Here is a 16,383-nt window from a genome sequence, read left to right on the forward strand (position 1 = left end):
TCCAAGCACCACTTGTGGAAAAGACTCTTCCTTCTCCATGAATGGTCTTCACATTTTGGCAAAACTCAGTTGGACCCGGGTTTACTTCTGGACTCTCAATTCTTTCCATTTATCTATAGTGTGTCCTTATGCTAGCACCTCACGCTTTTATTACCATTGTTTTGTGGTAAGTTTTGAAACTGGGAAATGTGAACACTTCCTTTTTTTTTTTTTATTTTGTCCTTTCTCAAGATTGTTTTGGCTATTCTGGATCACTTACAATTCTATATGGATTTTAGAATCAGAACTTATCAAATTCTACAAAGAAGTCAATAGGGATGGAGCATTAATTTTGCTTATATAAATTTGCAAAATTTATATATTCTCAACTTTAGAATCTGATCAGATATATGACTTGGAAATATTCCAGGAGAGCAGCTGTACTGAGTGAGAAGAAATCCCAGTGACAGGCACAGTAGCACATATTTAAACCTTATGCTATACAACTGAGTCTTTGATAATTGCATCTCAATACAAATTCACAGTGGCATCCAAACTAATGATAACCATATGGTGCTGTTGAATTTGAGGGAACACTAAGGACATATGGATTCCTTACATTTGCACTGATATGATAATTTAAATTGTATTTACAATCTTTTCCCATTTGGGGATTTAGTGAGGTGGGCATTTATTATCAGTTGTTATTTTCCATAAGGTGAATTAGACACAAAGCAGATAAGAAGCGACTTGTTCAAAGGGATAAGCTAGAAAGTAGGGTAACTAATCACAGTGATCTCCCTGAAACTGAGGGTCCAAAGACCTTTGGAGCTTAAACTGGGAGAGTCCCAGGGAAACTGGGCTGAGTTGGTCACTCTACTAATTAGTAGTAGAGACTGCATAAGAAACTAGGCTATTTAATTCTTGTTTAGCACTTTTCTTATTATGATGATCTAATCAAGTAGTCTTGCCCTTCTCTGCTTTGGAAAATTCTACTTAAAAGCCTGTCTTTATGTATCTTTTCTTGACTAGTCTTGTCTGAGACATCAGCCACCCTTGCCCTCCAGCAATCTCTGTGTTTGGTGTGCCAGCCACAGTAGATTATGCATTTTCTTCTCTCTGTGGGTTCTAATAGTTGTTCATTATATTAATCTTTCCTCTCTCCTTCAGACTGTAGGAAGGTGGGAACAACCTGCCTTCTCCCCAGACAGAAATGTATGCCTGACCATCAGGAATTAAGTGGATATTCAAAACACCTTTCAGGGTCAGGTAAGTAGTCTAGGAGTCACCACATATTTACAATTCAATTATTACTTAATGATAAGCAAGAGCCACTTAGTGCCAGAAAAAAAGTTTATTTATTGCATCTCTATGTGGATCATAAAGAAAAGCACTGCTTCATACAAATGGATGACCCGTCTCAGAGAGCCGACTTTGGTGTCCATTGTGCCCCAGTCGTGGTAGCACCTGTAGTCTCCTAGCCTGAGCAGGTACTGCTGCCCCCTGTAGTTGGGCATCTTGTAGAGGACCCAGCAGCCCTCCAACACATGGACGGAGTAAATCTCCTTGAGAGGGTAGCGATTGTGGATTCAGAAGCAGTCTTCCCTGAGCTCAGACACCAGGGCTCTGTAGTCACCTCTCTCATACAGCCTTATCCTAAGCGAGCTGGTCTGTTGTGATAATCAACAAAAGAACAAAAATGAACGGCACATATGTGTGGTACAAACAATACTGACACAGTCAGCCTTTTATTTTCATGAAATGAGCTTTTCCGACAATCCTCTAAAAAGTTTCTCCCTAATCCTACTCCTTGTGTTATTGTTCTAACAAATTAGGAAGAGTATTAAAATAAAGCTGACCTGACCAGTGAACTGGAGATCTTGCAGAAGAAACTAGCGTTGAGGGCTGAGGATTTAGCTCAGTTGGTAGAGTGCTTGCCTTGCATGCACTAAACCCCTGGGTTCAATCCCCAGCACCACAAAATAAAACAAAACAAAAACTAGCATTGAAACACAGGGAATAGTAGTGTTTTTCCCTTGTAAGTAGCCACTCTCCACAGCCCTGATCAATGTGTCTGCAGATAGAATTTTAACTCCCATTTGCATTTCGGCCCCATAGAACTGGGTCCTATCCAGCTTGTTTTAAGGTTCCATTTTGCACTCATGATATACAGTGATTCCTATTTACTCTGGTCCACACGTCACTTCAAAGGGTATTTGGCCAAGTGATTTGTACAATTTGGGTTTCTGCTTGTTTTTATCTCTTTGTGCATCTGAAAATTTTTCTAGCTTAACTTTTATTTATTTATTTGTTCTTTTGTTTGTTTGTTTGTTTATTGGCAGCACTGGGAATTGAACCCAGGGCCTCTTTCTATTCTTGAATCTCTTTGCCATGCCACATGATTTGGTGACATCACAAAGTATAAACATGTTTCATGTGACTAAGAAACATGAAGCAGCACTTTGGTGAGAACCAAGACCCATGAAATCCTAATCAATTATCTGTCTCTTTCATTTTAAGAAACTATTTGATGATGATCACTTGAAAGCCACAGGTGACGAAACACAGTATTCTAGGTTCTGGATCAGTGTGTCATGGAGAGTAGTGAAGAGAACCAGTGGTACAATCAGAGATGTTCTATCTACATTGCTCTCGCATGGGTGGTTAACTTTTTATCATTAAAAAAGAATTACCTGTGTGGGCTTTTTTCTTGACTGAGCAAGATGATTTTTTTTTTTAATTAGAGATTGCCTAGATGCTTTCAACTTTAAATTTATTTTTAAAGTTTATTTATTTTTGAATTGACAGGTAAATTTGTAATATTTATCATGCACGACGTGATGCTTTTAAGCGTATACTGTATACACTGTGGAGTGGTTAAAGCTAGCTAATACATATGGGTATCGACACATGGTTATCATTTTTGTGGTGAAAGCACTTAACATCCACTGTCTTAGCATTTAAGAAGACAATATATAGTTGGGCATGATGGCGCATGCCTGTAATCCCGGCAACGTGGGAGGCGGAGGCAGGAGGATTGCAAGTTCGATTCCCTAAGCAACTTAGGGAGACCCTGCTTCAAAATAAAAAAAATTAGAAGGGCTGTGGATGTAGTTCAGTGGTAAAGTGCTCCTGGGTTCAATCCCTAGTGAAAAAAAAAAAAAGAATGCAATATATAGTCATTAACTGTAATCATCAAGTGTACAATAGATTTCTGGACTTATTCTTCCTACCTGTGATTATTATGATTATACATCCTTGAAACAACATGTCCCCAAACCTTCCCTCCTTACCAACTGCCCTAGCTTCTAGTACCACCATTCTCCTTTCTCTGAGATCAACGTTTTAAGATTTCACTTCTGAGTGAGATTACAGGCATTTGTTTTTCTGTGTCTGGTTTATTTCACTTAACATAAGGTCCTCTAGGTTCATCCACGTCTTTACACATGACAGAATTTCTTTCTTTTTATGGATGGGTATCCTATATCTCTATTCAGCCAATTTTTATTTTTAAAGGTCATAATTTCTTATTCTCCAAAGTAATGTTGAGGTCCTTAAGGAAGAAAAATATAGATTACAGGATATATATATATTTTTTTTTGGGGGGGGAGATCAATTTTACATATATATATATATATATATATATAAATATTTGAAGGTGGGATCTTGCTGTCTTTACAGTGAGCTCTAGTACACTATTGGGAACAAACAACTTGACAGGAGCTGACCTCTCACATCAGTCAGGTGGAAGCAAGACTCACATAAAGGAATTACGCGGCAGGAGCGGATGGAGTCATTGAAGCCCATCCACTGCTGGTAGTCGGGGTAGTCCCCCAGCCGCAGGAAGTACTGGTTGCCCTGGTAGTTGGGCTGCTCATAGAGCATCCAGCAGCCGCTGTCCACGCGGATGGAGTTGCAGCGGCTGAAGTAGGTCTGCAGGTTGGGGCAGTTGCTGCTGCACTCGTAGCAGCGGCCCTGGAAGCCCCGGTCCTCCTAGAATATGATCTGCAGTGGGAACAAGGTGACAGCACATGGTCAGCCTGAAGGAACATCCCCCACAGACTAGACACTTGATAGACACGTATGACACTTGGATTGGCTCACCTTCCCCATAGTTGTGGAGAGCGAATGATCAGCGTCCAGTGTGATGGGGACAAGTGTGGCAGCTGATTAGATAGATAGATAGATAGATAGATAGATAGATAGATAGATAGATAGATAGATCAGGATGACTGCTGTGAAGAACAACACAAAAGCGACGTGGGGGTAAAGCGTAAGGGGATTTCTGTGTTCTCTCTTTTTTTCATTTGGGATCATGGGGCAGGGGGCTCTCATTCTCTCTGGCATTTTGGAGTCGTCCTCACTAGCTCCAGTGAAAGGAATTAAAGTCAGCAGAGCCATTATGACCTTGGAGACAAAGGGCACACTTCTCATCCTATGCAGCTCTCTAGAAATACATTACATGCCCAGCATTTTGCAGTTGGCCTATAGAAGCTGCTGAGATGGAGGTTGGTGGTTCCATCCGAGGGAGCTCACCGGAAATCATATGAACTCCAGAAGGACTTGAAGTGCAAAGGGGAAACAAAAGATCTTAAAATATCCTTTAATCAAAAGACAATTGCATTTCTTCATCAGCATAATATGGTTTTGATTTTTAAAAACTTTAGCATGTTTAGGATAAAATGATTAGAACTGTGTATATACTAAAATGTCAATCATGGTTATCGATGAATGGAAAGATTACAGGTCTCAGTTTTATGTTTTTATTTCTTTTGCTGCTTTCTATTTCCTTAGTTTCTATCATAAACATATATTGCAATTTCATGTGATAAAAATAGTCACATTAGTTTTTAAATGTATGAATTTGAGTTAATGGTGAAAAGCACTTTTGGAAATAGATATGTTTTGTCATGAGAGTAAACACTTCTCAAGCTAAAAATAAAGCTATCTCCCAAGAGTCTGAGACACTCAAAGAGCAGGACAATAAGCCCACATGGAAACATCACCATTTTCAGTCAAAAAAACCCACATGTGCTTTCACTCCCCTTCTGCCACGGCCCTTCTTCTAGGGTTGCTTTTTGTTTTTAAAATTCATGTTTTGATTTGCTTGTGTTACTGTTTCATTGAGTCCAGGTGACTGCCTGAGGAGCTTTCTCCATTGCTGCCAATTGACATGTTTGGAAGCACTCCTCAGATATGCAGGGATTGAGGATGCTCCAAACCTCAGATGGTCCTTTGTCATCCCATCCCCTGTGTATGTGGTGTGATGAAATCAAACACCTTTGTGCTTCAGACCAATGGAGGGACTCCAGAAAGATATCTAACTATGGCTAGCAGCACATTCACAATGCTATTTGCAAAAACCCTCAGGCAACACTTACAGCCAGTATGCAGATGGCAAAAGGAGAGACAGAAATAGCCACAAAGAAAAGATCTTTTCTCATAACTAGCAGAGCTAGATTAAAAAAAAAAATCTGTACAAAGTCCTAGGCTAGTCCCCTGACAGTGTCTACAGTGACCACAGGTTGCCAATTCCCACTCCTTTCTCCCTCCTAATGTTGCAAGTCTCCTGGTAAATCTCAAAAACAACTACAATCAGATCCAGTGTGCAAAGGCTGGTTTGGATGCCCCAGCCACAAGCCCACATGGAAACATCACCATTTTCAGTCAAAAAACCCCCACAGGTGCTTTTGCACATGCTAAGGAAACTATTCTTCAGAAAGTTGGCATACCCAAACCTTGAGAAAGGTATGATCTGTACTGATATTCATTTGATCCAACTGTCATTACAAATCTTGACAGGCTAAACCATGTGCCTAGTCGACATTCTGAAAAAGTACTGAAAGAACAGAACATTTTCTTTTCCTAGTAGTTCTTATATTCTACTGAGAGAAAACTTGCATCCATTTTTCTTTTAAAACTCTATTGATGAGAAGCTGAATGTAATGGCGCATGCCTGTAATCCTAGTGACTTGGGAAGCTGAGGCAGGAGGATTGTAAGTTTGAGACCAGCCTCAGCAACTTAGCCAGCCCCTAAGTGTGTTAGTGAGGCCCTGTCTCAAAATTAAAAAAAAAAAATCAAAATGGGGTGAAGATGCAGCTCAGAGATAAAGAGCTCCTGGGTTCAATCCCCAATACCAAAACAAACAGACAAACAAAAAACTATATTGATGCAATTTTAAATATTTTTCATTTTAGGACATAGCTAAGTCAATCAAGGATAGATTAATTTTATTTTGCATTAAAACTTTGGAAAACCGTCTCCTACTGTACTACTGTGCAATACTCAATACTACATATTTGTAAAATGTGCTACAAAGCCAGCCTGACATAGAAATATTAGGTACTCTGAATTCTCCAAGTCTTTTAGTCATAATGAAGTAGCATAAGATACACACATTTTTGTCTTTTACCAAAATGTTGCTGTGCAATATGCTTCTAAGAGAAGAAACTCAACCTCGCTAATAACTTTCAGCGCTGTCTGAATCAAAAGCCAACTGTAAAGAAAAATGTGCCAGCAAGAGATGCAATTTTAAGATGATGTTTCTTGTTTGCTCCCAGAGACTCTATTATGAAGTTCCTTGGTCCAAGTCCAAGTTTCTAAGTGACCTGCAGAATAAAAGGATGATTTTGGTATCAAGACATCAATAGAACATGCACACAAATAACACCAATCTATAGCAAGTTCAGGTCAAATATCAGATACCAATTTACTGACAAAGATGTAGTAGCTACATGTAGGTATAAAAGAATTTCCAGGGAACTGTTCTCATAGATTTGGAAATTAGTTACATTTCTCAAAATACAATATGTGATCTCACACTGGATCCTATGCAGAATGAAAAACATGCTTAAAAAAGATTATTAGGTCTGTCAACAAAATTATATAGATTAAAAGTATCAGTGTTAGATATTCTGAAATTGATCATGGTTGTGTAAGAGATAGATTTTGGTCTTAGGATATACAAACTGATATATTCTGGGACAAAGTGATAGGCTATGTATAACTTCTAAGGACTAAGGAAAGATTATACATTTGTAACTATATACACACAGAGGTAAGAGACAGAAAATGGCAAAGCAAATGAAATAAAGTATTAACAATTGATGAATCTGGGTAAAAGGTATGTATGGGTTCCCTGAGTTATGCTTGCAACTTTTCTCTAAGCTTGAAATTATTTCAAAGTATAAATAAATAAAGTTGTACTTCTTTTAACAAACCCTACCCACAGCAAATCATTTTTAGTTTCTTAGCAGTTATGTATTGTGCTTGGAGTATATTATTTTTAATTTTGCATCTATTGCTTTGAATTTAAACTTAAGTGTTCCCTCTCTATCTGGTGTCATTCATGACCATCTCTCTGAAGATGGCTCACATTCTCCCTCGAATGTGTATTTCTTACTTCACCCCAAAAGATGTCTTTCTTTTTAGATAACCACATTCTCCCTTGAATGCATATCTCCTTTCCTAAACAAATCTTTTGTCTCTGACTGGCATGTTCTGAAATTCTTTTCTGTCACGTATGCCAAGCACCCTGCTTATACCTAGTCAAGGTCCCGCTCTGAAAATTCCTAGGGTGGCAGTTGTAGAAGAAAATGTATGGAATGAAAATATATTTTCAAAATAACATGAGCCTGACATGGTGGTGCATGTCTGTAATCCCAGGGACTAGGGAGGATGAGGTGAAGGATCACAAATTCAAGGCCAGCCTCAACAACTTAGTGAGACCTTAAAGGGCTGGGGATGTGGCTCAGGGGTTAAGCACCGCTGGTTTGATCTCCAGTACCAAAACAAACAAAACACCACTGAATTAATCTTTAGAATTACATTCTCATTACACAGGATCCATATATGATCCAAACAAGTATATGAATCCCTGTTTCAGGGATCTGTTTTTTTTTTAAGTTTTTTAATTTGTTTTAATTAGTTATACTTGACAGTATCAGCTTAGTCTGGATTATCAGTCTATGACTTTGTACATGTGTGCAGGGTGTTTGTGTGTGCTATTTCTGGTTTTTATTTTTGTTTCTTGCCTTGTTTTGCTTTCTTCAGCTTGCTGTCTCCAAAATCATGTAAGAAAATGACCTCATTTGACTTTAAAAAATTCTTCAGAAGCAAAGATATGTTCTAGAAAACCTAGACTCTCAAATCTCATCCTAGCAAATACCTTTAGAACAAAACTCAATATGGTGTTGATTTTTCCATAGAGCAATTATTCTATTTTTAGAATAATGTTTATTAAAGCCCTAACGTGGCTAAAGATTCCAGGCAGTTCCTAAAGCAGTTTCTATGATGAGGTTAAATTTCTAATCAATCAATAGTTTGCCTCCAGAACCTAAAGAAATACTGAGCCCCACGTGGCTCAGTTGATTAAGAGAGTCACATTTTAAAATTCTTTTTAAACAAGTTCACTTTTTGAACTTGTGTTCACTGTGCATATTATATTTTTGAAATTCTCATTTCAGCAACCAAACTAAATAAAAATGCATTTGAAGTTTAAATGTATGCTTCTTTTTTTTTTCTTAAACCTTTTTATTGTTGTTATTGATGGACCTTTATTTTTTATATGCAGCGCTGAGGATTGAACCCAGTGCCTCACACATGCTAGGCAAGTGCTCTACCACTGAGTCATGACCCTAGCCCTAAACTTGTGCTTCTTAAACAAACCCATTCATATCTCAATGTACAATTTTCAAAATTTCCTTCTCTCTTTTCTACCTTAGAACCCTAAAATATCCCAGCCTTTCTCACTTCTCGGATTCTCTCCCCTATTATCTTTTATTATGTTGGCCACCTTGATCTCTCTGACTTCTTTTTGAACTTGTGTTCACTGTGCACATTATAATTGAGAACTCAGAACAGGAAGAAAAAGAACTGCTTTTTTCATTCCCTCCAGCCCTGTACACTTCTGACCATTCTGATTCTGCAACATAAAAATGGGAAATTAGATGGACAGGGCAAGAGCAGGGGAGATGCCAAGCAGGAAGAAATAAAATTCTCATAAGGAATAAAATAAACCTCTTTCATATACTTATTTGATTTAAGAATAATGGCCAATTAACTTGCAAATAATATTTTTCTTTTCTTTTGGCACTAGGATTGGACCTAGGAGTGCTCAACCACTGAGTCACATCTCCAGCCGTTTTTTAATTTTTGTTTTGAGACAGGGTCTTGCTAAGTTGCTGAAGGTGGCTTTGAATTTGCAATCCTCCTGCCTCAGCCCTCACAAGTTACTGGGATTACAGGAGTACACCACTATGTCTGGTGCAAATAGTATTTTTCAAATGCTGAAAAGATAATTATGGCTAATATTTATTTAGAGTTAACTGCCAAACACTCTTCTATTCTTTTAATATGTAGAATCTTCAGTCATCTCAACAACCTTAAGAGATAAGTACCATTATTCTTCCTATTTTGCAGAGGAAGAAGCTAGTGTACAGAGAGGTTAAGTACCTGTCTGAAGTCACACAGCTATTAAGCAGCAGGCTCTAGATTCAAATCCAGAACATCTGACTCCAAAGGCTCAACATTTAATCACAATATAAGCAGAGTTCTCCCCAAACACTTGGTCTCAGCTTGGTCCAATTCATTGTTTTTAAACCTACTGTGTTCTTTGGTGATGTGCCGGAAAAACACTTTGATGACTTCCACTTCCTGGCGTTTGCTTCCTCTGTAGAGCCACTGGTGGCATTTTTATTCATTGCTCCCCTTCTTAACTTGACACCTGCAGGCACAGAGAGTAACCGCATCTGTATATAAAACTTAAAAAAAAAAATGTGCCCCCCACAGTTTCAGATCTTCCCCTTCTGGACCACTCTGCTCCCACCACCAAAGAATCTGACAGATAAGACCTTGTGATTTGGGTGATGGGGGTGTGGGGGTGTGTGAATCAAGTCCTTCAAGTTCTCCATTCTTTTTAATTCAATTAGAAACTGAGTTACCATGTCAATTTTAACCTTTGTTTGTGAGCCCACATCCTATTTTATTTAAAATTTCTCAAAACAGATGGAAATAAACAGGCTTACTCTGTTTGCGGGCATACTCTGCTGCTTTGGGTGCCGTTAACATGGCAAAAGGGTGCAAAGAGAGGCGGAAGAGTGGAGCTCGGGTAACCTGCAAGGAAACAGTCCTGCTTTAACAAGCTGCAGGAGCTTCATTTGGTTGACATCGGTTAGTCACAGCTCTTAACTGCACTCTGTTTCACCAACGCGGGGGGCTTAGATGTTAATAACATCCATCACCGAGGCACACAAAACTCAGGGAGCATGAACTTCACACACAGCCTTTGCTCCTGTACTTGGTTCCCACTGCCCAGAATGCCCCTCACACCCTGGCGCTCTTCACAGTTTCCTTTTCCTGAATAGCCCTTTCTTCTTTTTCTCCCTGGAGGCTCCCACTTTTTCTTTGAGAAAAATCCCCTTTTCTGAGAAACTTGCCCCAAAGTCCCCCCACCCCCCATTGCTGAGTGATCTGCTCCCTCATCTGTGAACTTAAAGCATGGAGTCCCATAGAACAAGGCCAGTGGATGGAAGTTGGTCATGACCTTGGGGGCTGCACTACACTGGAAGTGTCTTCAAGGCTGGGACTCGCCCTGCAGGCAACATGTGTGCTGTGGGCACCTGCCATGGGCCAGGCGTGCTGTAGGAGCTGTGGTGTTTGTAAGGCAGACAGGACTCCTGCCCTTCTGGAGCTGCGTGAGGCCAGTGAGGAGAAACAATAAACTAGTGGACAACAGGGGAGTGACACCTGGAGAGGAGCTCAATAAATGCACTAAATGAGTGCATTTAGATGAGGAGACAGGGAGTTACAGGGCAGCCTCCACTTCAAACAGAATGGACAGAGGAGCCTCTAGAAGGAAGTGGGGTTTCAGCCGAGGCTCACAGGATGGACAGCAGCCTGGTGAGGAGGAGCTGGAGAGAGCCATTGTGGGCAAAGCAAAAGGGACATTCTTGAGATAAGCTCAAGCTTTCCAGACACAGCAGGGAAGACAGTGGGGTGGGAAACCGAGTGAGGAAGCACCAGATCACGTAGGTCTCTGTCAGTCAGGTGCAGGGAAGCCAGCCAAGTCATTTTAAGCAGTAGTGTGACAAGATCTGATTTAGGATTTTAAAAAGATCACTCTGGGCTGGGCACAGTGGCACACCCGTGTCGTCCCAGCAAATTGGGAGGCTGAGGCAGCAAGATTGTAAGTTTGAGGCCAGCCTCAGAGACTGAGAAACTTGTCCCAATGTCCCCCTAACCCCAGTGCTGAGTGATCTGCTCCTTCATCTGTGAACCTCATCTGCTTCCTCATCTTAGTGAGACCGTGTCTCAAAGTTAAAAATAAAATAAAAAAAGGGCTGGGGAGGTAGCTCAGTGGTAAGGTGCCCTTGGGAATCCATCCCCTGTATGACAAACAAACAGAAAACCCAGGGATCACGCTGGGGCTGCAGGCCTAGCTCAGTGGTAGAGCACTTGCCCAGCACGTGCCACAAAAGAAACAAAATTAAATCAAAGACCTCTGTGGCTCCTATGTGGGGAAGAGACTGGAGGGTGGGAGAAAGCAGGCCACTGAGCTCATCCAGTGCCTTACAAAGTGCCCACCCCATACTGGACCCTCAAATATCATTGACTAATACTAGTCAAGGGACTGGTAGTTAACACCATGGATTTTGGTGCCCAGATGGCTGTGTTTGGAAACAAGTTGCACCTTGGCAGCCGCTTACCTTCTCTGTGCCTGCTTATTTATGTGATATTAACAATACTGGCCTTATAGCGTTGTGGCAAGGATTAGAGTTAGCATATATAAAATGCTTAGAAAAGTGTCAGCACTGTATTTTAGATTTGACGATGATGATGAGAATTATTATTTACATCATTACCATTTCCCAGCCCGGTCATTGTATACAAGAGCCCATGGCAGCTCCTGGGCTGCCATTTCCTCTACAGGATCCTACCTTATCTACCAGACAAAGGTTGAGTGAATTGCTGACATTTAACTAATCAGAGCCAGGAAGCCTGAACTTAGAGTCCCTCTTCTTGCAGAATCAGCAACTTTCTGCCTTCTCATCAATAGAGATTAGGTTTTTTATTTATAGGAAGGGCTCTTATTTCTAAGAAGTACAAGATGATTACACAATTCTCTTTGTGTATGCATCTCAGGAAATGTGCCATTTTATTAATAAGACACCCTTTATATATTTGATTGAGGCAAACATTAAGAGAAAATGATAAGAAAATAAATGCTCATTTTAGTTTTCCAGGCCAGTGGTTTTTCTACTCGATCACTCCAAACTTTCAATGATCACCTTGGTAATGGTCAAGTACCCATTTAACTGGTATCCCTTCAAAGTAGGTATAAATCTGTATTTCCATAGAATTTTAGCTATAGATACTTTGTGTGGTTTATGTAGATTTTTTGGAGGGATTTTTTTCTTTTAATGAAAGGGACTATATTCTTATACTATTTTGCAATTTGTAAAAGAATATCAGGGCTCTTTTTTCCTGGCATTAGATGCTGATGTGACTCAGTTTTTTAATGCATGCACTATATACTCCACATTACAAAAGTACACAATGCATGTGACTGTTTTTCAATCAATGCACTTTGAGGTTTTGTTCAATTTGTTTTATTACAAATAAATTGCAGCAAACATCTCCCCCCCCACACCTCATATCTAAGTACAAACTAAATTTCTACATGGAGAATTGCTAGATTTAACGGCTATGCACTTTCATTAAATTCTGATGAAATAAATGGATATATCATAAATATATAGCTCAATGGATTTTCATTAACAGAACAACCTACGCAGTCAAAACCCTGGTCACAAGCACCCTTAAAGCTCCGTGATTATTCCTTGACACCACTGTCTTTCTTCTAAGGAAAAATATTATCCTTATTTCTTATAACTTTAATTTTTTTCTGTTTTTGTACTTAATCTCAATGGAATCATAGAATATTTACCTCCTTAACCCCTCTCTCCCCAACTGGCTTTGCAGTCAGCCTTGATACCTGCTGTGTCTCCTAGTTTTGCTTTCCGTGTTCAAGATCACTTTGGTTATTTTTGGCTCTTTGTGTTTCCTAATGAATTTTATAATCAGCTTTTCAATGTCCGAGAAAAGAAAGAAGGGAAAAAGGAAAAAGGGAATGAGATCGAGCTTCTGGGATGTTGCCTGGGGTTGAGTTGCATCTCTGGATTATTTTAGGGGTAACTGAGATTTAAATGATAATACACCTACTAACCCATGAACATGCTGTATCTCTTCATTCATTTTTGGGCCTTCTTTAGTATCAGTAACATTTGCAATGTATCAATCCTTGTGCATGTTTTATTAATTTTATTCCTAAGTATTTTTGTGACTATAGTCTATGGCATCAATTCTATATTTTGCTTTCTCTTTACTCCTGGCATATAGAAATAAACTAATTTTCATATTGACCTTGTATCCAGCAACTTTACTAAAATTCACTTATTAATATATTAGCTTATTGATTTTTTTTCTGTGTGTGTGTGTGTGTGTGTATGTGTGGTGCTGGGGATTGAATCCAGGGCCTTGTGTATGCAAGGCAAGCACCTGACCAACTGAGCTATATCCCCAGCCCTAGTTTACTGATTCTTTTGGAATTTCAAAGTATCCATTATGTCACGTTTGAAGAACGACTCCTCTCTTCTCTCCCCTCCTGTCCTGTCCTTTCCTCTTCTCTCCTTTCTTTTTAAAAATCTTTTTCTAGTACTGGTGATTGGACCCAGGGGCCCTCTACCACTGAGCTACATCCACCACCCTTTTTACTTTGAAAGAGGACTTGCTAATTGCCTAGGTTATCTTTGAACTTGCAACCCTCCTGCCTCAACCTCCTGAGTAGCTGGAATCACAGGTGTGCACTACCCCATTCAGAGATACTCTTCTTTATTTCTATTATCCTTTAATCTTGTTTATTTTTTCTTATTTTCCCCACAGGGTAAGATCTTCAATGCAATATTAAAGAGGACCGATGCCTGGTGTGGTGGCACATGCCTATAATCCCAGGGAGGCATGAACAGAGTGATGTTTTAGAGTATATGCTGTATACATTATGGGATGGTTAAGACTAGCTAATTAATATGTATATTGCTTCACAGTTATCATTTTTGTGGTAAAAGCACTTAGTACTCACTGTGTGAGCTTTTAAGAATACAATGTATAGCCAGGAGAGGTGGCGCACACCTGTAAACCCAGCAACACACCGAGACTGAGACAGGAGGATCTTGAGTTTGAGGCCAATCTCAGCAACTCAGTGAGGACCTGTCTCAAAATCAAGAACAAAAAGGCCTGGGAAGTGGCTTAGTGGTAAAGCCCTGGGTTCAATTCTTAGTACCAAAAAGAAAAGAAAAAGAAAGAGGAATGGCAATAGCAAGTATCTGCTCTATTCCTCATCTCAGGGAGAATATATCTTTAAGTCTGATATTTGCTGTAGTTTTTTAAAAATAATTTATCAAAATAAGGAAATTCTTTTGTCTTCTTGGTTTGCTAGGTTTTTAAAATTGTGATAAGATGCACACGACATAAAATTTAATCACCTTTGCCATTTAAGTTTTTCAAAAATTAATAGCCTTTATTATTAAGAGCAATCTTAGGTTCACAGAAAAACTGAAGGGACAGTAAATTCTTGTCCCCATTCATAAAAAACTTGCCTGCTATCAACTTCCTGCTCCTTGGTGGTCCATTACAAGCATGAACCTACATGGACACCCTGCCATCCAGAGTTCAAACTTGTTGCTTTCTTAAAAATATGAATTGGCACTGAATTTTGTCAAAAAATTTTTTTTCAGAATATATATATATATATATATATATATATATATATATATATATATATATTCTGAAAAAAATATATATATTTTTTTCTGAAAACACTGATTGATTCTTTAGTGTTAACCTCCCCTGGTATATTTGGAATAAAATCCCGTTAATGGCTGGATTTGACTTGCTAATATATTGTTGAAGATTTTTGCATTTATGCTCAGAAGAAATTAATCTATGATTTTTCTTTCTTTCTTTCTTTCTTTCTTTTTTTTTTGTTTGTTTGTTGGTTGGTGTTTTTAGCAGGCTCTGAAATAAAGGCTATGCTGGTTTCATATCATGATAACGTAATCTCTGGAAGAGTTTTCGTAAGATAGACCAATTTTTTTTTTCTCCCCTGTTATCTTCCAAGTTGAGATGTGGTGGTTTTTGGATAGTAACATTCCTGCATGTGAGACAAGATCTGGCTACTCTTGGCACTGGCTAATGGATCACTTTAAAGGGCTGAAATCCCTTCAATCTATTGGGAGAAGAATTAGAAAAACAACAAAAAATTTTTTTTAAAGTATTTGACAAACTAGTGTTTGGGTCTTCTGTTTAATTAAGGATTAGGACCATGCTTTATTTTATATTTTTTTTGAGAGAGAACTTTAACATTTTATTTTTCAGTTATTGGCGGACACAACATCTTTGTTTGTATGTGGTGCTGAGGATCGAACCCGGGCAGCACGCATGCCAGGCCAGTGCGCTACCGCTTGAGCCACATCCCCAGCCCAGAAAAACAAAATTTTTGTTCACAGCAAATTGACTTAATCTTATGGCTGGTATGGCCTAGATCATGTGCCAGAGGTTGCTAGCTGCCTCCCAAGAGCCATCTTTTGCCTTCTGATTCTTAGTTAGATGTCCTCTTTTCAGCTAAGGTCTATATCCTAAATCCTCATTTCTAGCTAGGTGTGACCATACAGCTAGGTGCTAACCAATGGTACATAGGATCAAGTGTTCTCTGAGATTCATGGTACATTTCCTTAGAAGAAGAAGGAGTCAATTCTTCATCTTCTCTTGCCTAAAACATAATGTGATGGCTGGAGCTCTAGCAAGCATATTAGATAATGAGGTTGACAGCCACACTGTAGAAATGACTCAATGGAGACCTGAAAGGAACCTGTGTTCCTCACAATTTGGTGAAACTGTGGTACTAACTGGTTGCCCACTTCCCGATTCCTTTCATATAAGTAAACTTCTGTATTTTAGTATCACTCTGGGGTTTCTGTTATATCATATAGGAAAAAAGTGAAGTTGTGTTCTTTTTTGTTGACAAAACAGCTTATAACACCCCTTAGCAGAGGCACTGCTAAACTTCACCTTCACTTTTTATTGACAAGTAATATGGCAAAAATATTTTGGGGAGTTCCTTCACAGTGAGAACTGTAAAGAATTAACCATAAGCATCAACTATGACCTCCAACCTTAAGAAGCAAATAATCTATTAAAAAAGATGACCCTAAAACACAGAAAATAATTAAAAAGGAGGCTATATAGCAATATAGGGCTATTATGGCTGTGATTATAGCCCTATAGAATAATGTGTGTCAGATATAAGGAAAAAGAAAGTGGAGATATATATATATCTGTCTCTTATA

At 39.0% G+C, this 16,383-nt stretch overlaps 1 protein-coding gene across 2 annotated transcripts in view; it reads right to left on the bottom strand.

Annotated features, from left to right (window-relative positions):
- Positions 1–2,738: 2,738 nt before the first annotated feature.
- The window catches only part of CUNH2orf80 (chromosome unknown C2orf80 homolog), a 63,456-nt gene continuing 49,811 nt past the window's right edge, over positions 2,739–16,383 (bottom strand). For both annotated transcript variants that reach the window (XM_048808419.1, XM_048808418.1), the window contains 4 exons: positions 10,006–10,093; positions 9,586–9,704; positions 4,084–6,588; positions 2,739–3,984 (listed from right to left, as the gene is read on the bottom strand). In XM_048808419.1, coding sequence (XP_048664376.1) covers positions 6,580–6,588; positions 9,586–9,704; positions 10,006–10,093 — 216 coding nt within the window. In that variant the 3' untranslated portion in view covers positions 2,739–3,984; positions 4,084–6,579. The remainder of the gene's footprint in view (positions 3,985–4,083; positions 6,589–9,585; positions 9,705–10,005; positions 10,094–16,383) is intronic.

Source organism: Marmota marmota, unplaced genomic scaffold (assembly GCF_001458135.2).
Source record: "Marmota marmota marmota unplaced genomic scaffold, marMar, whole genome shotgun sequence".
Classification (NCBI taxonomy): domain Eukaryota; kingdom Metazoa; phylum Chordata; class Mammalia; order Rodentia; family Sciuridae; genus Marmota; species Marmota marmota.